The sequence below is a fragment of the Eschrichtius robustus genome, chromosome 13 (assembly GCF_028021215.1).
Source record: "Eschrichtius robustus isolate mEscRob2 chromosome 13, mEscRob2.pri, whole genome shotgun sequence".
Lineage (NCBI taxonomy): Eukaryota > Metazoa > Chordata > Mammalia > Artiodactyla > Eschrichtiidae > Eschrichtius > Eschrichtius robustus.
In genome coordinates, this window is record NC_090836.1 from 31,192,549 (window position 1) to 31,209,459 (window position 16,911).

General features: G+C 32.6%; 1 protein-coding gene across 3 annotated transcripts in view; it reads right to left on the reverse strand.

The window, feature by feature from the left end:
- Positions 1-1,503: 1,503 nt before the first annotated feature.
- The window catches only part of CPNE8 (copine 8), a 294,890-nt gene continuing 279,482 nt past the window's right edge, over positions 1,504-16,911 (reverse strand). Inside the window, exons 15-18 of one of the 3 annotated variants that reach the window (XM_068561317.1) lie at positions 16,570-16,672; positions 14,975-15,032; positions 10,249-10,322; positions 1,504-3,441 (exon numbers count right to left, since the gene is read on the reverse strand). In XM_068561317.1, coding sequence (XP_068417418.1) covers positions 3,253-3,441; positions 10,249-10,322; positions 14,975-15,032; positions 16,570-16,672 — 424 coding nt within the window. In that variant the 3' untranslated portion in view covers positions 1,504-3,252. Of the gene's footprint in view, positions 3,442-10,248; positions 10,323-14,974; positions 15,033-15,200; positions 15,403-16,569; positions 16,673-16,911 lie in introns of those variants that run through there. The other 2 variants (XM_068561314.1, XM_068561318.1) reach the window with 2 other exon arrangements.

The window sequence follows — 16,911 nt, forward strand, 5'->3', positions numbered from 1 at the left end:
TCTAAAGAACAAAATAGCCTATGCTACATACCTACTGTCACTGCTGTCCCCCCAACACTCTTCAGAGTTTTATCTACCTTTTCTTTCCTCTCCGTTTTACATGCTGGGAGAGAGAATTTTAAAAGTAGTGGTTGCATCATCTGATGTTCTTTAATTGCAACTGTTATACTCCCTAGTTACACATTACAGTAACCTGGGAAGCTTTGAAAATTTACCTATTCTAGATGCCATTAAATCATATTTTCTGGTGTTGGGGAGGCATAATGCCCCAAACAAAGTAAAATAGTTTATATATAATATGAGGTGATTAATATGTTAAAATGCAAAGCAAAAGTGAGTTCATAGAAGGTAGTGATTATTGTTAGCTGAAGTTTTAAAATAACATAGGTGGAGTTGGGGCTTGAGTTAGAACATTCAAATAATATCCTAGGTGGAGGCCTAAGGAGAGAGCTTGATGGAAGGAAAAATTATGAACTATGCCTGAGACTCCAAATGAACTCAAATTGGTTGGGGAAGAGTGATGAGACAAGCCTGGATAGTTTTAATATTCATTTGGGAAGCAATGGAAATTGATATTATATAACCAGGTAAAACCAGATGATGGAGATGCATGAATAGAAGGCTGAGGGTTCATCCTGTAGTTAAAATGGTTTTCATCAGAGAGGAAGGGAAAGGGATTAGAGAGAGAGAACAGCATCCAAAACTCTCGGGGGTCTTGAGGGTGCCCAGTCATAGTCCTGCTGCTTTCTGCAGCAGGTTTGATGATTTGGAGCTATCAGTCTTCTCTCGATACATATCTTTCTCATTGCTCATTACCTAATGCTCATATCCCTGATACCTAGATTGTATGTGCAACTATTGGAATGTGTTTACATTTATGGAATATGTCTGTGGTATTATTCATTGTACATCTCCTAACAGCAACTCACAAAATTTAAGTAGTTTCACAATGGTAATGTGCTCTACTCTAGTTACATAGTCTTGGATAAATCAACTAACCCCTTCAGTCTTGGTCTTTTCATTTATGCAACAAAGAGACAAGTCTAGGTATTTTCTAATCTTATGTATAGAACTAACATCACATACATTTCTTATGATTATTCGCAGCCATACAAAGGATAAGGTTTGTAACTGGGACTGTTTCTTAACCATTTGCCCCCACTAGGTTTGGGCACACTATTATTTAAATAAAGAAGTGTACATCTTTCATTTTTTTCTGATCAATTCAAATAAAAATAACATGTTTGACAGGAAGGAAAGAATATTGATCTTATTTATTTTTGTTCTTTAGAACTGATGAATGAAGGCAAATAATACAATTGTAGGCTAATAAACTATACTGACATAAATATTTAAGACAAGTAAAGGAAATCATCAGATTCCATGTCATTTATACATAAAGTTTACAGAGCAGATAGTTAACCTTTAAAAGATTTTAATATATACTCCAAAATGGACAATTTAGGAATACATAATTATATAACATCAATTCTGTTAGATATGTGAATGTATATATTTTTGTTTTCCGTAAAATAGTTTCATGCTTATAAAAGTCACCCTAAGTCAACATGGGACAAAGAGAACAACATACAGTAGAAATAAACCAAGTATTAAATAGGATATAAGCAGTTACATTGTTGACACAAAAGAAAAAAATAAATTCACTTTTCTATTACTTAAAGGTAATTCACAATCATTTCCAGGAATTCTGTGAGAATTTAAGGCCATTTTTTCTAAAGATATGTTTTAATTTAGACACATCTGTCATTCTTGTCATAAAACTGCAATTCTTATAAAAACTGTACATGCAAAAACTCTTTACAATTAATTGTGGATAAGCAGATCAGTCAGTATATAGGAGTGGGTTATTTCACAAATGTGTTGTGCACTAAGTCACATGGTTGTGTATATTTAACTGGGAATTTCACGAAAAACTTCCAGCCTGTGCACCCTGCGTGGCAACTTGGAAAGGAATTCAAATCAAGAGAGCCAGTATCCTTTTGACTTAAAATATCTAGACAAGGTACAATGAAATAGAAAGTTTAAAACATCTGCTACATGGTTCACAATCAAATATTCTGGATTTTAGTCTTTCTACATAGTATTGTAACATAAAGATGCTACTTTTTTTAAAATTAATAGCTACTTTATTTATTTATTTTATTTTTGGCTGTGTTGGGTCTTCATTTCGTGCGAGGGCCTTCTCTAGTTGCGGCAAGTGCGGGCCACTCTTCATCGCGGTGTGAGGGCCTTTCACTATCGCGGCCCCTCCCGTTGCGGGGCACAGGCTCCAGACGCGCAGGCTCAGCAGCTGTGGCTCATGGGCCCAGTTGCTCCGTGGCATGTGGGATCTTCCCAGACCAGGGCTCGGACCCGTGTCCCCTGCATTAGCAGGCTGATTCTCAACCACTGCGCCACCAGGGAAGCCCAAAGATGCTACTTTTTACACAAAGTATTTTCTGTGCATTTACAGTTCACAATGTTTGACTTTTTTATTATTTCTACTTAGCATTACAAAACATAAACAAATTGCAGTCTAAATTTAGAACTCAAACTTCATGAAAAATGCATGTTCTTTCAGAATACGCATCTGCTAAGTGTAAACTCCCATACTTGGCAAATGGCACAGAGGAACTGATTCCTAAGCAGATGCAGCTTCATAAGACAATTCACTTACTGAGAAATATGAAAGTATCTTTACCTTCCCTTGCTTGCAATTGCATTTGTCCAGACAGTCATTCAAAGAGATATTGCTCTTGTGATTATAGCTATTGCAATTTAGAAGACAAAGGATTCAATATTCAAAACTTGTATTCTTAAGAACAGTTATAAAAGTATTAGAATTTAAAAAGTAGTAGTAACATGTAAACATTGATATAGAGAGACTGCTTTCCTATATACATAGCAGTCAAGGACAATATTTGAGTTAAAAACACAGGTTGTGCTTTTTCCCAACAGTACATTGGAAATTAGCTGTTTTTGTCCAAAAAACATTTAAAGATTCAGAGAAGACATCCATATTTTGCTTCAAGCATTTAAACAATTTTTCTGTTGCTCATGCAACAACCGTATTTACAGTTTTGGTTTAGGAAGATAATAAATTTTGGATCCAAGAAAGCATACAAACCAATACTGCTGAAACCAAATTGAGAAAAGTATCTCATTCCCTGGTTCCTTATAGAGCACCAGGAGAAAAGCATAGACTCAGCAGTTCTAACTGAAGTATAGTTACATTAGCATTTCGGAGCACAGTCATATTTGAGTATGTAACACATGTGTAGGTGGGGTGTACGGGGGAGGTGCAGGTGATGGCTTGATCCCTCTGGTCCTCATGTAGGAGAGAAACTGCTCTGGGATCTCCGCTAGGACATCTTTAGCTAATCTAGCCATGCTGAGTATGTGGTTTCCGCTTCTGTCAATATAATCCCTGAATGGCACAAACTAAATCAGAGGTGAAAGAAAGTTATTTAACAGACCTTAACATGCTATTTAAAGAAATTAAAAAAATAGAAACAAAAACCAACATATGTAAACATTTGGTTGTAGGAGAATCAGAGAAGCCTGGAATAATGGTGAAATGCATGATAATAACTATGCATTTTAAAGATATTTGATTTATTACAAATAGCTCTAACAGTGACCACAACTTTCGAATATATACTTTATCTGAAAAGGGATGTAATCCTTATCTATGTTTTTCCCGGCAATAACTCTTGTCTCCGGGTCCTGATACACCCATCATGTTGCTACATGTATTCTGCAGTTTTGAGTTCGACACCTCATTGGATGGAGCATTATCCTCTTCAGGGCTCAGTTTCTTGTCAAATGGAATTAATGCGTGCTTAATTCAGCTTTCAATGTAGAAGTATTACTCAAATCAGGGTTAAAAATAATAAATATTGTTAAAGAGTCCTAAACACATGTAAAGTGTTTTTAATTATATCACTAGACCACCAAATCACATGGACAATGAATATAAAATTTACACAGTTCACATTAGTAGGTACCCGAAATATTCAGTACATTGAATCTTGCCCCAAATGTCTGTTTTTTATATCTGTTATTTGGAAAGGCAAAAAATAAACAACCAAAAACCCTCAGCGTAAGATTTTGGTATACTTCTTATTGAAATATCATCAAATATCAATATTCTTATTTTTACATTACATAAAAATTATTGTTCTATCTTTATATAAGCAATCATGTGAGAATCCTTATCACTGAATACTCTGGCAATAGATTGCCTGATTCCATTCTCATTTATAATGGTTACTTAATAAACACTGTGCTGTTTGAGGGCATTAGTTCAATTTCCTCTTACAGACATCATGATTCTTGAAAGCAACTGGGAATGATTGTAACTGTTAATGTTGTGATAGTTTGGGGACACAGTAATTTTAGGTCTTGGAGAAAAGGCACAGTGAAGACATTTCAGGAGGTTGTACAATTTTCAAATATAATATTTTAAAGTTTATGTTAAATCATTTTTTCCTCCAGAGAAACAGTGTTCACACGCTCATCTCATACTGTAACGTAACTGTTTTAAATTTATTTTGAAAAATTTACTCTTGATTTAAGCAGTTACTCAAGACGTGCCTTCAGAAAATTAACTTTTATTAGGAAGCAGACTTTAAACCACTCAGGTTGCGATAAAGCAGGTTAAAATGTTAAGAAATCAAATAGCAAATGTAATACCATTTATGCAGTGAAAGCAGTCTCTTTTAAGGAAGAGCAGAAAAGTACTCCTTTCTTTTTAAAATAAGGCACCCTATAGACAGAAGAATACCCATATGACCATAATTTTACCCTGTCTTGATACCAGGTGGAAAACTCAGCACAACTTTTAGAAAAATGTGTTAGAGAGGTGACAAATCTTTCTCTTACCTTAAAGGTAGCTAAGTAAGGGTAAGAAAAAACTAACAGACTGAATATAATCTTCAGCTGAGAAGAGAAATAGGAGGGATAAGAACATTTGTGAAGTCATATTATCTGACTTGGACAAGACCTGACAAAGAGGTGCAAACAAAGTTAGGTTTATTTTTCTCTCTGAAACTATAATTAGAAAGGTGAGAAAATAAGAATCAACATAGTGAAGGATTAATAGAAAAAGATCTCTAATTTCAGCTATAGCTTATTTCATTCTTATTTTAAAAGGCATAGTATTTTAAAAAAATTTAGTAATGATATGGTTAGTATATACATAATTACTTTTAAAATTTTAATTATTTTTTAACACCTTTATTGGAGTATAATTGCTTTACAATGGTGTGTTAGTTTCTGCTTTATAACAAAGTGAATCAGCTATACATATACATAATTATCTTTTAAACTATTTGTTAGGAGATCAGTTTTTGAAGAATCTATAGCTAATACCTACATTTCAGGGAAATGGCGACACTCTAGCAGATAGCTGATACTTCTCTAGGGAAGGGGGATATTATACCTGCTGTGTTTTTCCTTTACCTCAACTTTGCTCTTATATTTACTTTTATTTTGGTCTTTTCTCTTAGACCATGGTAATTAAATTCAATTGTTTTTACTCCCTATTCTCACAAACTCTGGAATTAGACTTCCCAGGTTCAGACGCTGGTTCTGCTGCTTATTAGCTGTGTGGTCTTGGACAAGTTACTACTCTGACTCAGTTTCCTCTTCTATAAAATGAGGATAATAATAATAATGCCTACTTCATTAGGTTGTTGCATTAAATAAGTCAACACATAAGTGCATAAAATAGTGTTCAACTCATAATATGTATAGTATGATAGTTATTATTCTTCATTAATTTATAAATTTATATATACAATATAAATATGAAACTTTTCTTTCTAGTCTTTTGTTTACATTCATATCAAACTTTAAATATTTTTATCAATTTTTTTATCTCTTTCAAACTTAGGTACCAGTATTATAATCTAAAACTGTAATTCCTGACCTTTTTGTTATTTTAAAACACCTGTTTTTTCACCTTTCCAGCAAATGCTATAGGATGTGCTAAATTTTTTATTGAAGTAAATATAAATTCATTTTTAAGAATGTTATGATACTCCAGAATGTCAAAACTAAGATTCATAATCACTGTTCTCATAATACATACAGTTCTACTCATCTTTAAAACATGTTCATAAACAATGGGTAAGAAAGAAATCTTAGTTTTCAGCCAAGGAAGGAAGTATATATCTCATTTAACTTACATTTGCTAAATGCAGGCACAGATTCTGATACGTCCCTTGAGTATTAAGGGACCTTGCCCCTGGGTTAAGAGTAACTGTTATAGCAAGTGATATTATCAACAGGAGCATCTCTTATCCCACATGTGTGTTGGAAGCAGAGAAAAAGATGTTGAGAATCTTCTACTCACTAACCTAAATTATCTAATCCTTTTCCAAAGAAATATTCATCTCTTCAGTAAAGTCATGAGGTACTTCCCTAAGTGAGAGATGAAATTGACAAGTGACTCTGTTTCCTTTACCTCTTATTAATGTTAAATCTTACACTTTTGAGGACAAAAATATATTCTCTTTCTTTTTGGACTCTTGCTGATATCCTTCTATAGTAACAATTTTCCACTCAACTTCTCAGACCCCTCTGTTTATTGTCCCTTTTAATCACTCATTTCTGATCACTGCCCCTGGGGACCTCCTGTTCAAAATAACACTCACACATTTGTGAATGTATGTTGATCACTGACTATTACCACAAATTAACTTGGACCCTTAAACTGTTCAGGTTAGAGGAACAAATCAATTTTTACTTTGCACTAATTTATCCCATTCGTATGAAGAATACAAATAAATGCATTCTGTTCAGTTGAAATATACCATTTCCTTGACACGCTACATCTTTCTTTTAGCATCTATCCTGTACAAGGAAAATGTTCTATGTGGTTGCTCTAACAGCTAGCTTTGCCTATTTGTGAAAAAAGTTTGAATCAGTTTGGGCAAATGAGCTTTTAGTTGTGGTTCTGCTCAATTTTATTTGATTGTTCCTACTTTGCAGAGCTCCATTAGTGATTTTCAAGTCTAAACCTTGAAGGTAATTATTCTCCTTTTAATGAAAGATATGATTTAAATATAATTTTTAAGGGAATGATAGGCTGGACAGCAGCTGAATGCAGCCAGGAGAAATGATATTGCATTATATACAATGGCCAATCCACAGCACAAGCAAGCAAACAAACAAATGGAAAGCCTTTACATATATTGATTTAAGAAAATAATTCATTTAAGTTTTAGAATAACAACCATAGAATCTCTTCCTGCATACTGTTTGTATTATAGTCATATGAGAGTGAATCTTGAGGCAATGAACATAATCACACATAAGACTGACTACAGTGTCATATGTCAAGGTACAGCTACTATGAAACAGTGACAAAAAAATGCCTTCCCACTGGACTATGCCAACATACTAACTAATAATAATAACTGAAACTGATATTAATGCATTTATTGAGCAACTGGTATGTGAGAGGCCTTCTGCTAAATGATTTAGTACAACATCTCATTCAGTTTCTTACAAAGTGAAAAGGTAAGAGAGTCTAAATAGACCCTATTTTCTGATATTATTTTAGCCAGCAGTGTTTATAGCATTGATTATGATGGCTTAGATATTTCCTGGTGATAGGAAGATTGACAATATTATTCTTGGTGTGCCCTTGCAACCCCAATATTATAAATATTCAAGAATATTTCTATTCTTAAAAATAACTCATTTTAAAAATGTTTTAGTGAATGGTAGGACCAGGAAACCTGTAATGGTGGAATGTTTTAAAATTTTATTCAAGGTGAGAGAAAAAATGCTAATTCTTCTTGAACACAATGTGATATATAAATGTTTACCCTGGGAACTATTTTTAAAAGATCAATCACCATTTAGGAACTTTTCCATGAAATTAGAAAAGGGTGCATCAAATATCCTTAACTAAATATAGACATGTAAGTCAAGGTGTCACTGTCATTCAGGAGGCTACTAATTCTCTGGGAAGATTTTAGTTTCCTGTTAGTATCTGTGAGATCTCATGACTCTCTCAGTTCAACTTTACATGGTAGAATCCATTGAGTGTTTAGCTATATCCTCAGGTGTCTTCAAAATCTTTGGTGATCTCAGTGTCACTTTATGGTGATAGACTAGTCTCAAGATTCTGACTTTCAATGAGAGGAAATATATAATTATATATATATATGTATATATGTGTGTGTTTTTATGTATCTTATACTGATAAGTAACAAAGTATTTTCATGTCTGTTACTTCCTCTGAGACTCACAACATCATGGAAAGAGCAAAGATAAAAGAATGGAGAGTCTGGAGGTAATGAAAGAAAGGCTCAAGGGAGATTTACTGACTTGTTCAAGATCATAGATCTGAGTCCTATCTCACTATTCTTTCCAATGTAGCATATCCAATTAGAGATGAAATACTTTCATGATCAAGGGAATTTTTGTTTTATAAATAAAATAACCAACAACTGTTGGTTGTCACTAACATAACATGTTAATCCTCTTAAAGTGAATCTTAATGATGTGAGCAATCTTAACTACCTTCTAAGGGAGAGAGTAATACCAGTTTCCCTTAAGCATCATTTAAATGATACTATGAGATATGAAGCTGTCTCTTTTAATTTGGTAAAAATGCATTACAACAGCAACATAATACATTTTAAAGGACTTCAAATTCATACTTCCATGCAGTAATTTGATTTTTTGGTTACTGTGAACTAGACATTATGGAGAGATTTTTAGAAAAAGTGCAATTACTTGGACTTATAATTATGCTAATCAGCGTAAGGTGAATAATCGTGTGTCTAATTATAAAAAACAAAACATCGTGGGATTCTTAAATAGATGACCACATCACCACGTTCCCTTTCTCAGCTGCTTTTAAACGAATTATTCATGTGTGTGTGCTTTTTACGTTACCAAGAACATTAGGTTAAAATGTTAACATTTTAATGTTAATATTTAAACATTAGGTTTAAATAATATTTAATTACCTTCTTAAAAAACTGTTATACAGATGTTTCTATTTTAAAACTTAATTTTGCTGACTGATGAAGAAGAATGCTTTTTTATCTTTGTCAAGATTAATCTTTATAATATATTTACAGATTATTTTATATTATTCTCCCTCTCTAATTTTTAAAATTATTTTTGTTGTATTTTACTGAGTTCTATTTCAGTCATGTATTTTATATATATTATCTGATAAAATCTTTAAACAATGCCAGAACACTGAAATTTAGAAAGCTTATCCAAGTTATCACAGTGGACAATCCAGGATTTGAACCAAATTTTCTTGCATTCCAAATTAGATTATCTTAATGACTGTATTATGGGTGAATATATAGATTATTATTTAGGAGATAATATTGAATTCCATTGTTTGCTCCTTTAAGTGCTCAAATTGTACTGAGAACTTTCCTTTCCTATTTAGTCTTCCCTTCACAGTCTTTTTTTGCTTCTGACATCCTAAAAGATATGAAGACTCTAAAGTATGCAGAAATTTAGTTGATTTAACTCCTTTGTTTCACTTATAAATATTAATTGCATTTTTTTCTTTCTATTCACTCCCAGAATAGTAGGTTTTAGTTAAGTATTTTTCTTGATTCTAATAGAATTATGAATCATATATATGTCTATATATCTATATAGAGAGATATATAATCTATTATTATGTTATATTTTATTATAGTATTATACATATTATTATATGTTACCATGTATTATATTAATATTATTATTTATATATTTTATATAATTTTTGTATTTATATATAATTATAAGATCTATTTTTCCACTTTTCTAACCATAAGCTATGGGGGAAATAGAAAAAAATCTACATTTTTGGTTTGTTTCTACTAAGTTTACTTACACTGAATATGCATCACCTGTCTTAAAATTTAATCTTTATTGAGGGCTAAGTAATAAATAGATAAGCATCATTAAAAGCCTGTTATGTTTCTAGCTTTTAATTTTAGTAAAGATCTCAATGATATTTTCTGGTAATAATAAAGTAGGAAAAGACACTTATTAACAATTCTACTTCATATATGGTGAACATGAAGTATGGGGGAAAGTAATTTGGTGCTTATTCTAGGCCATTACTTAACATGCATTTTATAGAGAATCAACTGCCTCAATCAAACAGAACCTGAGACTCTTGATTTCAATTTAAGCTCTTCATTTACAAATCAGAGATGACATGGGCTCTTCACAATGAACAAAATAAATAATTTTCATTAAATTGCTTACCTGCACAATGTCCCTTTCAGCATATTTTCCTCTGGAGGAAACTCTTACATCATCTCCATCCAATTCAACCATTGCTTGAAAATAAAATAGGATCATTTATTCAGTGCATTTTAGCTAAATACTATAACAAATGTAGGCAATAATGAAATCAAGATGTATGAAGTAACAATATGTCCTATGTTAAAGGTGGAAAGCTTGTTGATCCTTTCATCTCCTCGGTGATTTCTTCCACAAAACAACTGAGTGCAAATTTTACAAGTGGAGAAAGCAAGCTCAGACCTCATGTGACATTTTGAAAGATGAGGAGAGCCTATGCAGTGTAGAAGTCTTTAGGTACATCTCCCCATTCTATAGATCCTTAACTCTGGATTACATGCTTACATGACTGATTCGGCAAGTGATGCTAATTCATTCAATTTTAATTTTTTTCTTTCTAATTTAAGAAACTAGGCACTAATCATTATAGAACTTCCAATAACAATTTGAACTTTATTCTCTTTGAAACTACACAAAGCTATATAATCATATTGTCTGTAATCTTTTTATGAATAGATTTAAAAACAAAAAGGCATTTGCTCTGCTCTTATGGTGATTGGATAAAGCATGAAATTTCTGAAGTATGATTTTTTTGTTGATTAAAAATAATTTCAACATTACATAGATCAACTGGTATTTGGGAATACTGTGATATAACAGGACAGCTGGTATACAATAATGTTACGCTGCAATTAAGAACATTTTCCAGAGTTTAATGTTTCAGTGAGAATTCTCTAAATAACTAATTACATGAGGAATGCTAATTTGTACTTAAAGTATATTCTCCTACTAATAATCCATTTTGTATGCACATGATATTCACCAGACTCCGGAGAGCCACTTGCAATTATGTTTGCTTTGTCATCTTCTAAAAAATATTAGAATACAATCCTCACCTTTTCACTATTTTCTTCAGTGCTTGGATAATGTATTTGGGTTAAAGACATTTTACTTTTTTTCCTATTTTATTTTTTTTGATTGAGGTATAATTGACAAATAACATTATATTATTTTTAGCTATATAACATAATGATTCGCTACTTGTATATATTGTGAAATGATCACCACAATGAGTCTAGTTGACCATACATAATTACAAATTTTTTTCTTCTGATGAGAACTTTTAAGATCTATTCTCTTAGCAACCTTCGTATATGCAATACAGTATTAACTATACTAACCACACTGTACATTACATTCGTGTGACATACTTATTTTAAAACTGGAAGTTTGTACCTTTTGACTTCCTTCACCCATTTCACCCACCTGCAATGCTGGCAAGCCTCTGGCAACCACCAATCTGTTTTCTATATCTATAAGCTTGTTTTTTTTTTAAAACAGGTTTTAAGTTTTACTTTTCTACACATGTTCAGGAATCAATGTCTGGGCTGAAACATTGCCAGTACACATAATTGTTAGTGAGCCATCATCCAATAATCTCCTTAGATATATAATATATGTCATAATTTAGTAACATGTAAATTACCAATAATAAGGTAATTAACTTATTCAAAATACAAAAGAACTATTTTTTTCTCTCCTAGTTATTAGGGATTTAAATAGGAAAATTCATTATACTCAAATATTTTCAATAGTTAATTCCTTTTTTTGGTCTAAGTTTGTTTTCAAAATTTTCATATTACTTTGAGACATAAATGTACATTGATAGTGACATGCCAGCAATTGGAGAATCTTCTCCTTTATTATCTATATTTGCTAATAACTCCTAACAATTACCCTATACTCACTCTAAAATGGGAAAAAAAATTAGATGATAATCTGGGCCTCACCTTCCACAATCCTCTACAATCTCCATTGGCCTTTGTAAGTGTTTTATTTCAATTAAAGAAAGTGACAGTTATTCAGGCAATAGTGTATTAGAATGAGATCCTATAAAATATCTCCCACTTTTCAGTATGTCCTTTGAGTTAAAAGGCTATGGGTAGCAGAATTGGAGGCTACACTTTTGAGAGCAAGAAGAAAAGAAATGGCATATAAGTGGTGGAAGGGAAATGTTCACTCTTCAGTTTTTCAGATCATCTAGTCCTCAAGGAGCCTGAAATTGTAAGCACAGGTTCCCCATCAGTACCCGTCTCTGGAAAAAAGATATATAAGGTACAGACCTGTATTTCTTTCTAGCCTTGGGAGACAAAATCATATTAGAATCCCTTATAGTTCTCTCCCTTTCCTAACTTGTATCAAAGCAGTTAACCAGATGCTACTTTAATTTGACTTTTTGCCTTTTAAGGATAAAGAAATCCTGCTTTGAGAAATTATACAGAAAGTTTTAAATTGTTCTCATTGAAATAAAGAAACAAGACATTTAAATACTCATGAATCTAGTAGTTTATTTATATTTCCTCTACCTTCAAAGAATGAATGGCAAAATGCTGCATTTCTTGCCTATGCAAACCTCCTGGTTATGTTATGTGTAGATGCTGGATTTATGTGGTTAACTGATAAAATATGCAAGTTTTATTTCAGTCTTTATGTCAATTTATGTGTGCTATTTAAACTTACTTATCGTAGATTTGGAAGTGCCTAGAAAAAGGCTCTTCTGATAGGATAGCAGCAACTTGAATATAAGTCAGAAATTTTCTTCCAGCAGGGTGAAAGCAGAAATCAGGTGTTTCAGGATCCTAATTCCCTGTTCACAGGTTTGCCAGAGGAAAATTTCACTTTAATTCCCAGGAGGGAATTCTATGGGAAGGCAACTTCCCTCTTTGTCTATAATCTTTGCTCACTTTTCCTCATGAAAAGAGGAGGGATTCACAAGATAACTAAGATTGAGAGATGGAACGACCTTGAATCTCTCTCTTTTGGAGCAGCCTATCCTCAAGTTGAAGACAATTTCTCCCTGTGGCATGCTTAATAGGCAAGGATCTGCCCCTGTACAGAGAAGGCCTGGAGATAAAGGTGAGGTCATTTAATCTTTGGGGAAAAAAGTAGCAAGAAGTCTGATTCTGTGCACAGGGCAACCCAAATTCTCCAATTCTACACTACTATCAATAAAACATATTCTGATCTCTGAGTGATTCCTGCATTTTTTTTTTTTTTTTTTAGTTAATTCAAGAAGTCAGAGAGGGAAATAATGAATTTTCATACCTCAAAACCCTGATAAATAATTCACTGGGAACAAAAAAATTGAAGAAAATAAATAGGTGTGGCAGTTGTAAGAAGTTAGTACCCAAATAGCTGTGCCTGCTGCTTTGAATAGAAATATATGACCAGAAATATACATAGGAAGGGTCAGTGGCTCTCTATTTACACATTATGTGTGGGAGCTCTTGGGGAACAAGTGACAGGGCTTACACCTAACAACGGCCTTCCATAGGATTCTGGGAGACCTGGAATATACCCAACGAGAAGTGCATACTTGAGAGGCAAAAGCAAATTAGTAACTGAAGAAGAAATCATGAGTTATTTTAACCTAGCAATCAGTGAAGTTTGTGAACCACAGTCTTTCACTGCTCAATGCAGATGATCAAGTACACAAAGTGTTAACAAGAAAGATGTGTCTTAGTTTTCCTGACTCCAGAGTGGTATCTCAGATTCATGCCTGATGGACAATGTAAACAGATGTAAATATTCAGAGACAGAGAAAATATTAGCAGGAGCTAAAATGACTTCTGCTGGAAGATTATAATGATGCAAAGTGTGACCAGCCAAGCATGGAATTAAAGGAAAGAATTTCCAGGATCAGCAATATAACTGCTTGTGTTGTTTTACCTGAGACTGAGAGATCTATACTATCCTTATGGAGGAGGCACTGGTGGTTAAACAAGAATCATCCTACTGATAATCATACAATAATTAGCCACCTATGTGCCTAAATTAACCTGTAGCATACCAAAAGTTGTTCCAAATATTCTAAAATTATTCTCATTTCTAAAGTTCCAAGCTAAATACTGTCATCATTAATGTAAAAACACCTGAACCAGGTGAATGTTATGTGGTTATGCAGTTGATATCTAGCATAGAGTTCTCTTAAAGGAATTCATCAGGTGACGAGGAATAGACTATCCTTAGAGAAGTTTACCCAGATCACTAGTCACACAAACACCGGTCACACTAATTGACCTTTGAAGATGGCTTGAGCCCAAACAGAAAACTACCCAGTAAGTGAATTTAGCATAATTATATAAAGTCTCATTAAATTTCAGATGGTCAATTCCATTTTCATTTTACTTTACTCTTTCATATGTCAGAACTTAAATATATATAAAAATAATGTCTATCAACTAGCCAAGGTCTGAAAATCCATTATTATGCTTGTGTTAATATTTCTATTTCACAACCTAGTGGTTTATTAATTTAGTGCTCATCCTTAAAAGTTTTTAGGGAATCCAAAGTGTATTTCGCCTTGGGAACAAAAACTCAATTTATCACTTGGTCTTAAGAAATATTTTGAGGTACAAACCATCTCTAATAAAACAGAAAGCTACATGTTGAATTAACCTATACTAGAGAGATAATGTCCTACTCAGAAGACATCCTTTTAATTTGCTCACCTTAATAGACTCCATCATGTAATATCTATATTTATGGCTATATGTACATGGACACTGTATACAAATCCATACGCACACTCACATCCTTATATGCAAAAAAAGAGTGATAGAAACCTAAGTGCATAATGAGTCAGATTAAATAAATTCCCAAGGAATACTACTGAAATTTTATTACTCACCATCAAATTCTGCTGGCCCAACACCTACTATAATTATTGACATTGGAAGTTTTGAAGCCTTCAAAGAGAACACACAGTTAGTTCACAATTAAGAAACTGAATTGAGGAAACAACTAAGAATTAAGAAGAAAAAAATATCCTGAGTTTTGATATTTTTCACAGATGTTCTTTAAAATAGTTTTGAACATATTTAAAATTAACACAGAATAATATACTTGATTCCACTCTTATCCTTTCTGAACTCTGTACATATGCTAATTCAGTGGGATGTTCTTCAGGAATGACCAGTCTTGGATAATATTTTTTTTAAAAAAGTACTGAGCATCTGCTTTCACTTGCTATTCTCAGACAAAATATTCCTAAGCTGATTCTGGGTACCTTTGGTCTCTTTTTCCATGTTCTCTCTCCATTCAAAAATCTTTCAGTTGCTAAAAGGGAAAAAAAGTTACCATATTTGTGAAAAAGTAGTACTCTATTTCATTTATAGCTATGGTTAGGAAAAGCAATTTTCATAGTAAATGAGTGAATACAAATAATAATTATAGAAAGTTATTATTAGTATGATAAAATAATTTTATGGTAAGAATATAAGATCCACCAGCAGATAGGTGGAACAGTATAGCAACCACATCTTCAGCTGTGAAGGTCACTGAATTATGAATAACTGTTCCTCAGTGCATGTCCTGTTAGTTTAAACCTAGATTACTAAGTCCATATTTTAAAGAGCATGATAATGCCACTGATCAGAACATAAAGGAAATCAAGACAAATCCAACCCAGTGTGTCTAGTCAAAACCATATAAACAAATAAGTAAATGTACAAGATTCTACCTCTCTTCCTTTTTGTGTTTGGTTTTGCTAAGTGTATGTTTATAAACATTTGATTTTTTCCCACATGTAACTATTTTTTTCTCACACAAACAGCTAATTATATTTTCCCTATGCTATTAATAATTATGAAGTATGATAAACAATTTTTTCACACAGCCCAATTTTACTAATGTCTATTTTGTGTCAAACATTGCTAAACCTGAGTATAGAAAGGTAAGTAAAAACAGATATAATTTTAGAGGTTGCAGTCTAGTAAATATAGATATTATAAATTATAGTCTAATAAAGAAGACAATGAATCATAAATATAACACATAATTAGGAATAATGAGAAAAGTGGATTTTGAATCAATGCTAGTCCTTATCCAGTTCTATAAATATAGAAATTAGCACAGTTCTCCTGTAACTATTACTGTAAATGTAAATGTTAAAGAAATATTCTGTACAAATTGTACAAACTGTATACAAGCACATCAAACTAATCAAGATAAACATAGTCATGCACATGAAGGTGATGCTATTATTTATTTTTATTTTAATTTTTTGGAAATAATTTTGTTACAACCCAATTATTCACACCTCTTAGTTTGGTCCTTATGGATGAATGCTACTAATGTGTGTGAGTTTTCTGGATAATGCAATTGGCTGCAAAGGCATGGGCATTTTGTTTCACTCTTAAGTCAACTAAGTAGACTCTAGTTAGTCAACCTAAGTAGCACCAGGCATTCAGTTAGCCAGCCCAAGACTGAATGACTCTTACTTACATTAACTATGGACTCCTTAGTTTGAGCCATATCTGAGATAACACCGTCTGTCACAATCAGTAGCACAAAATACTGGGAGCCATCCTTTACAGAAGAAGCATATCTGAAAGGCAAAGAAAAGGTAAAGAATACCACAAAATAAACATTTCCTCTCGACATGATAGTTGCTAAATATAATTTGGAAGAGCCAACAAACATTTTAATCTCAAGAAAATATTTAAACATATCTTAGGAGCCTATATATGAAAACTCTCAAATATGCATTTTTTTCTGAAATAGCACACTAGAATAACAGCAACATTACTGCATGCTGGCACAAAGAAATGCCTGGCTGCCTTAGAA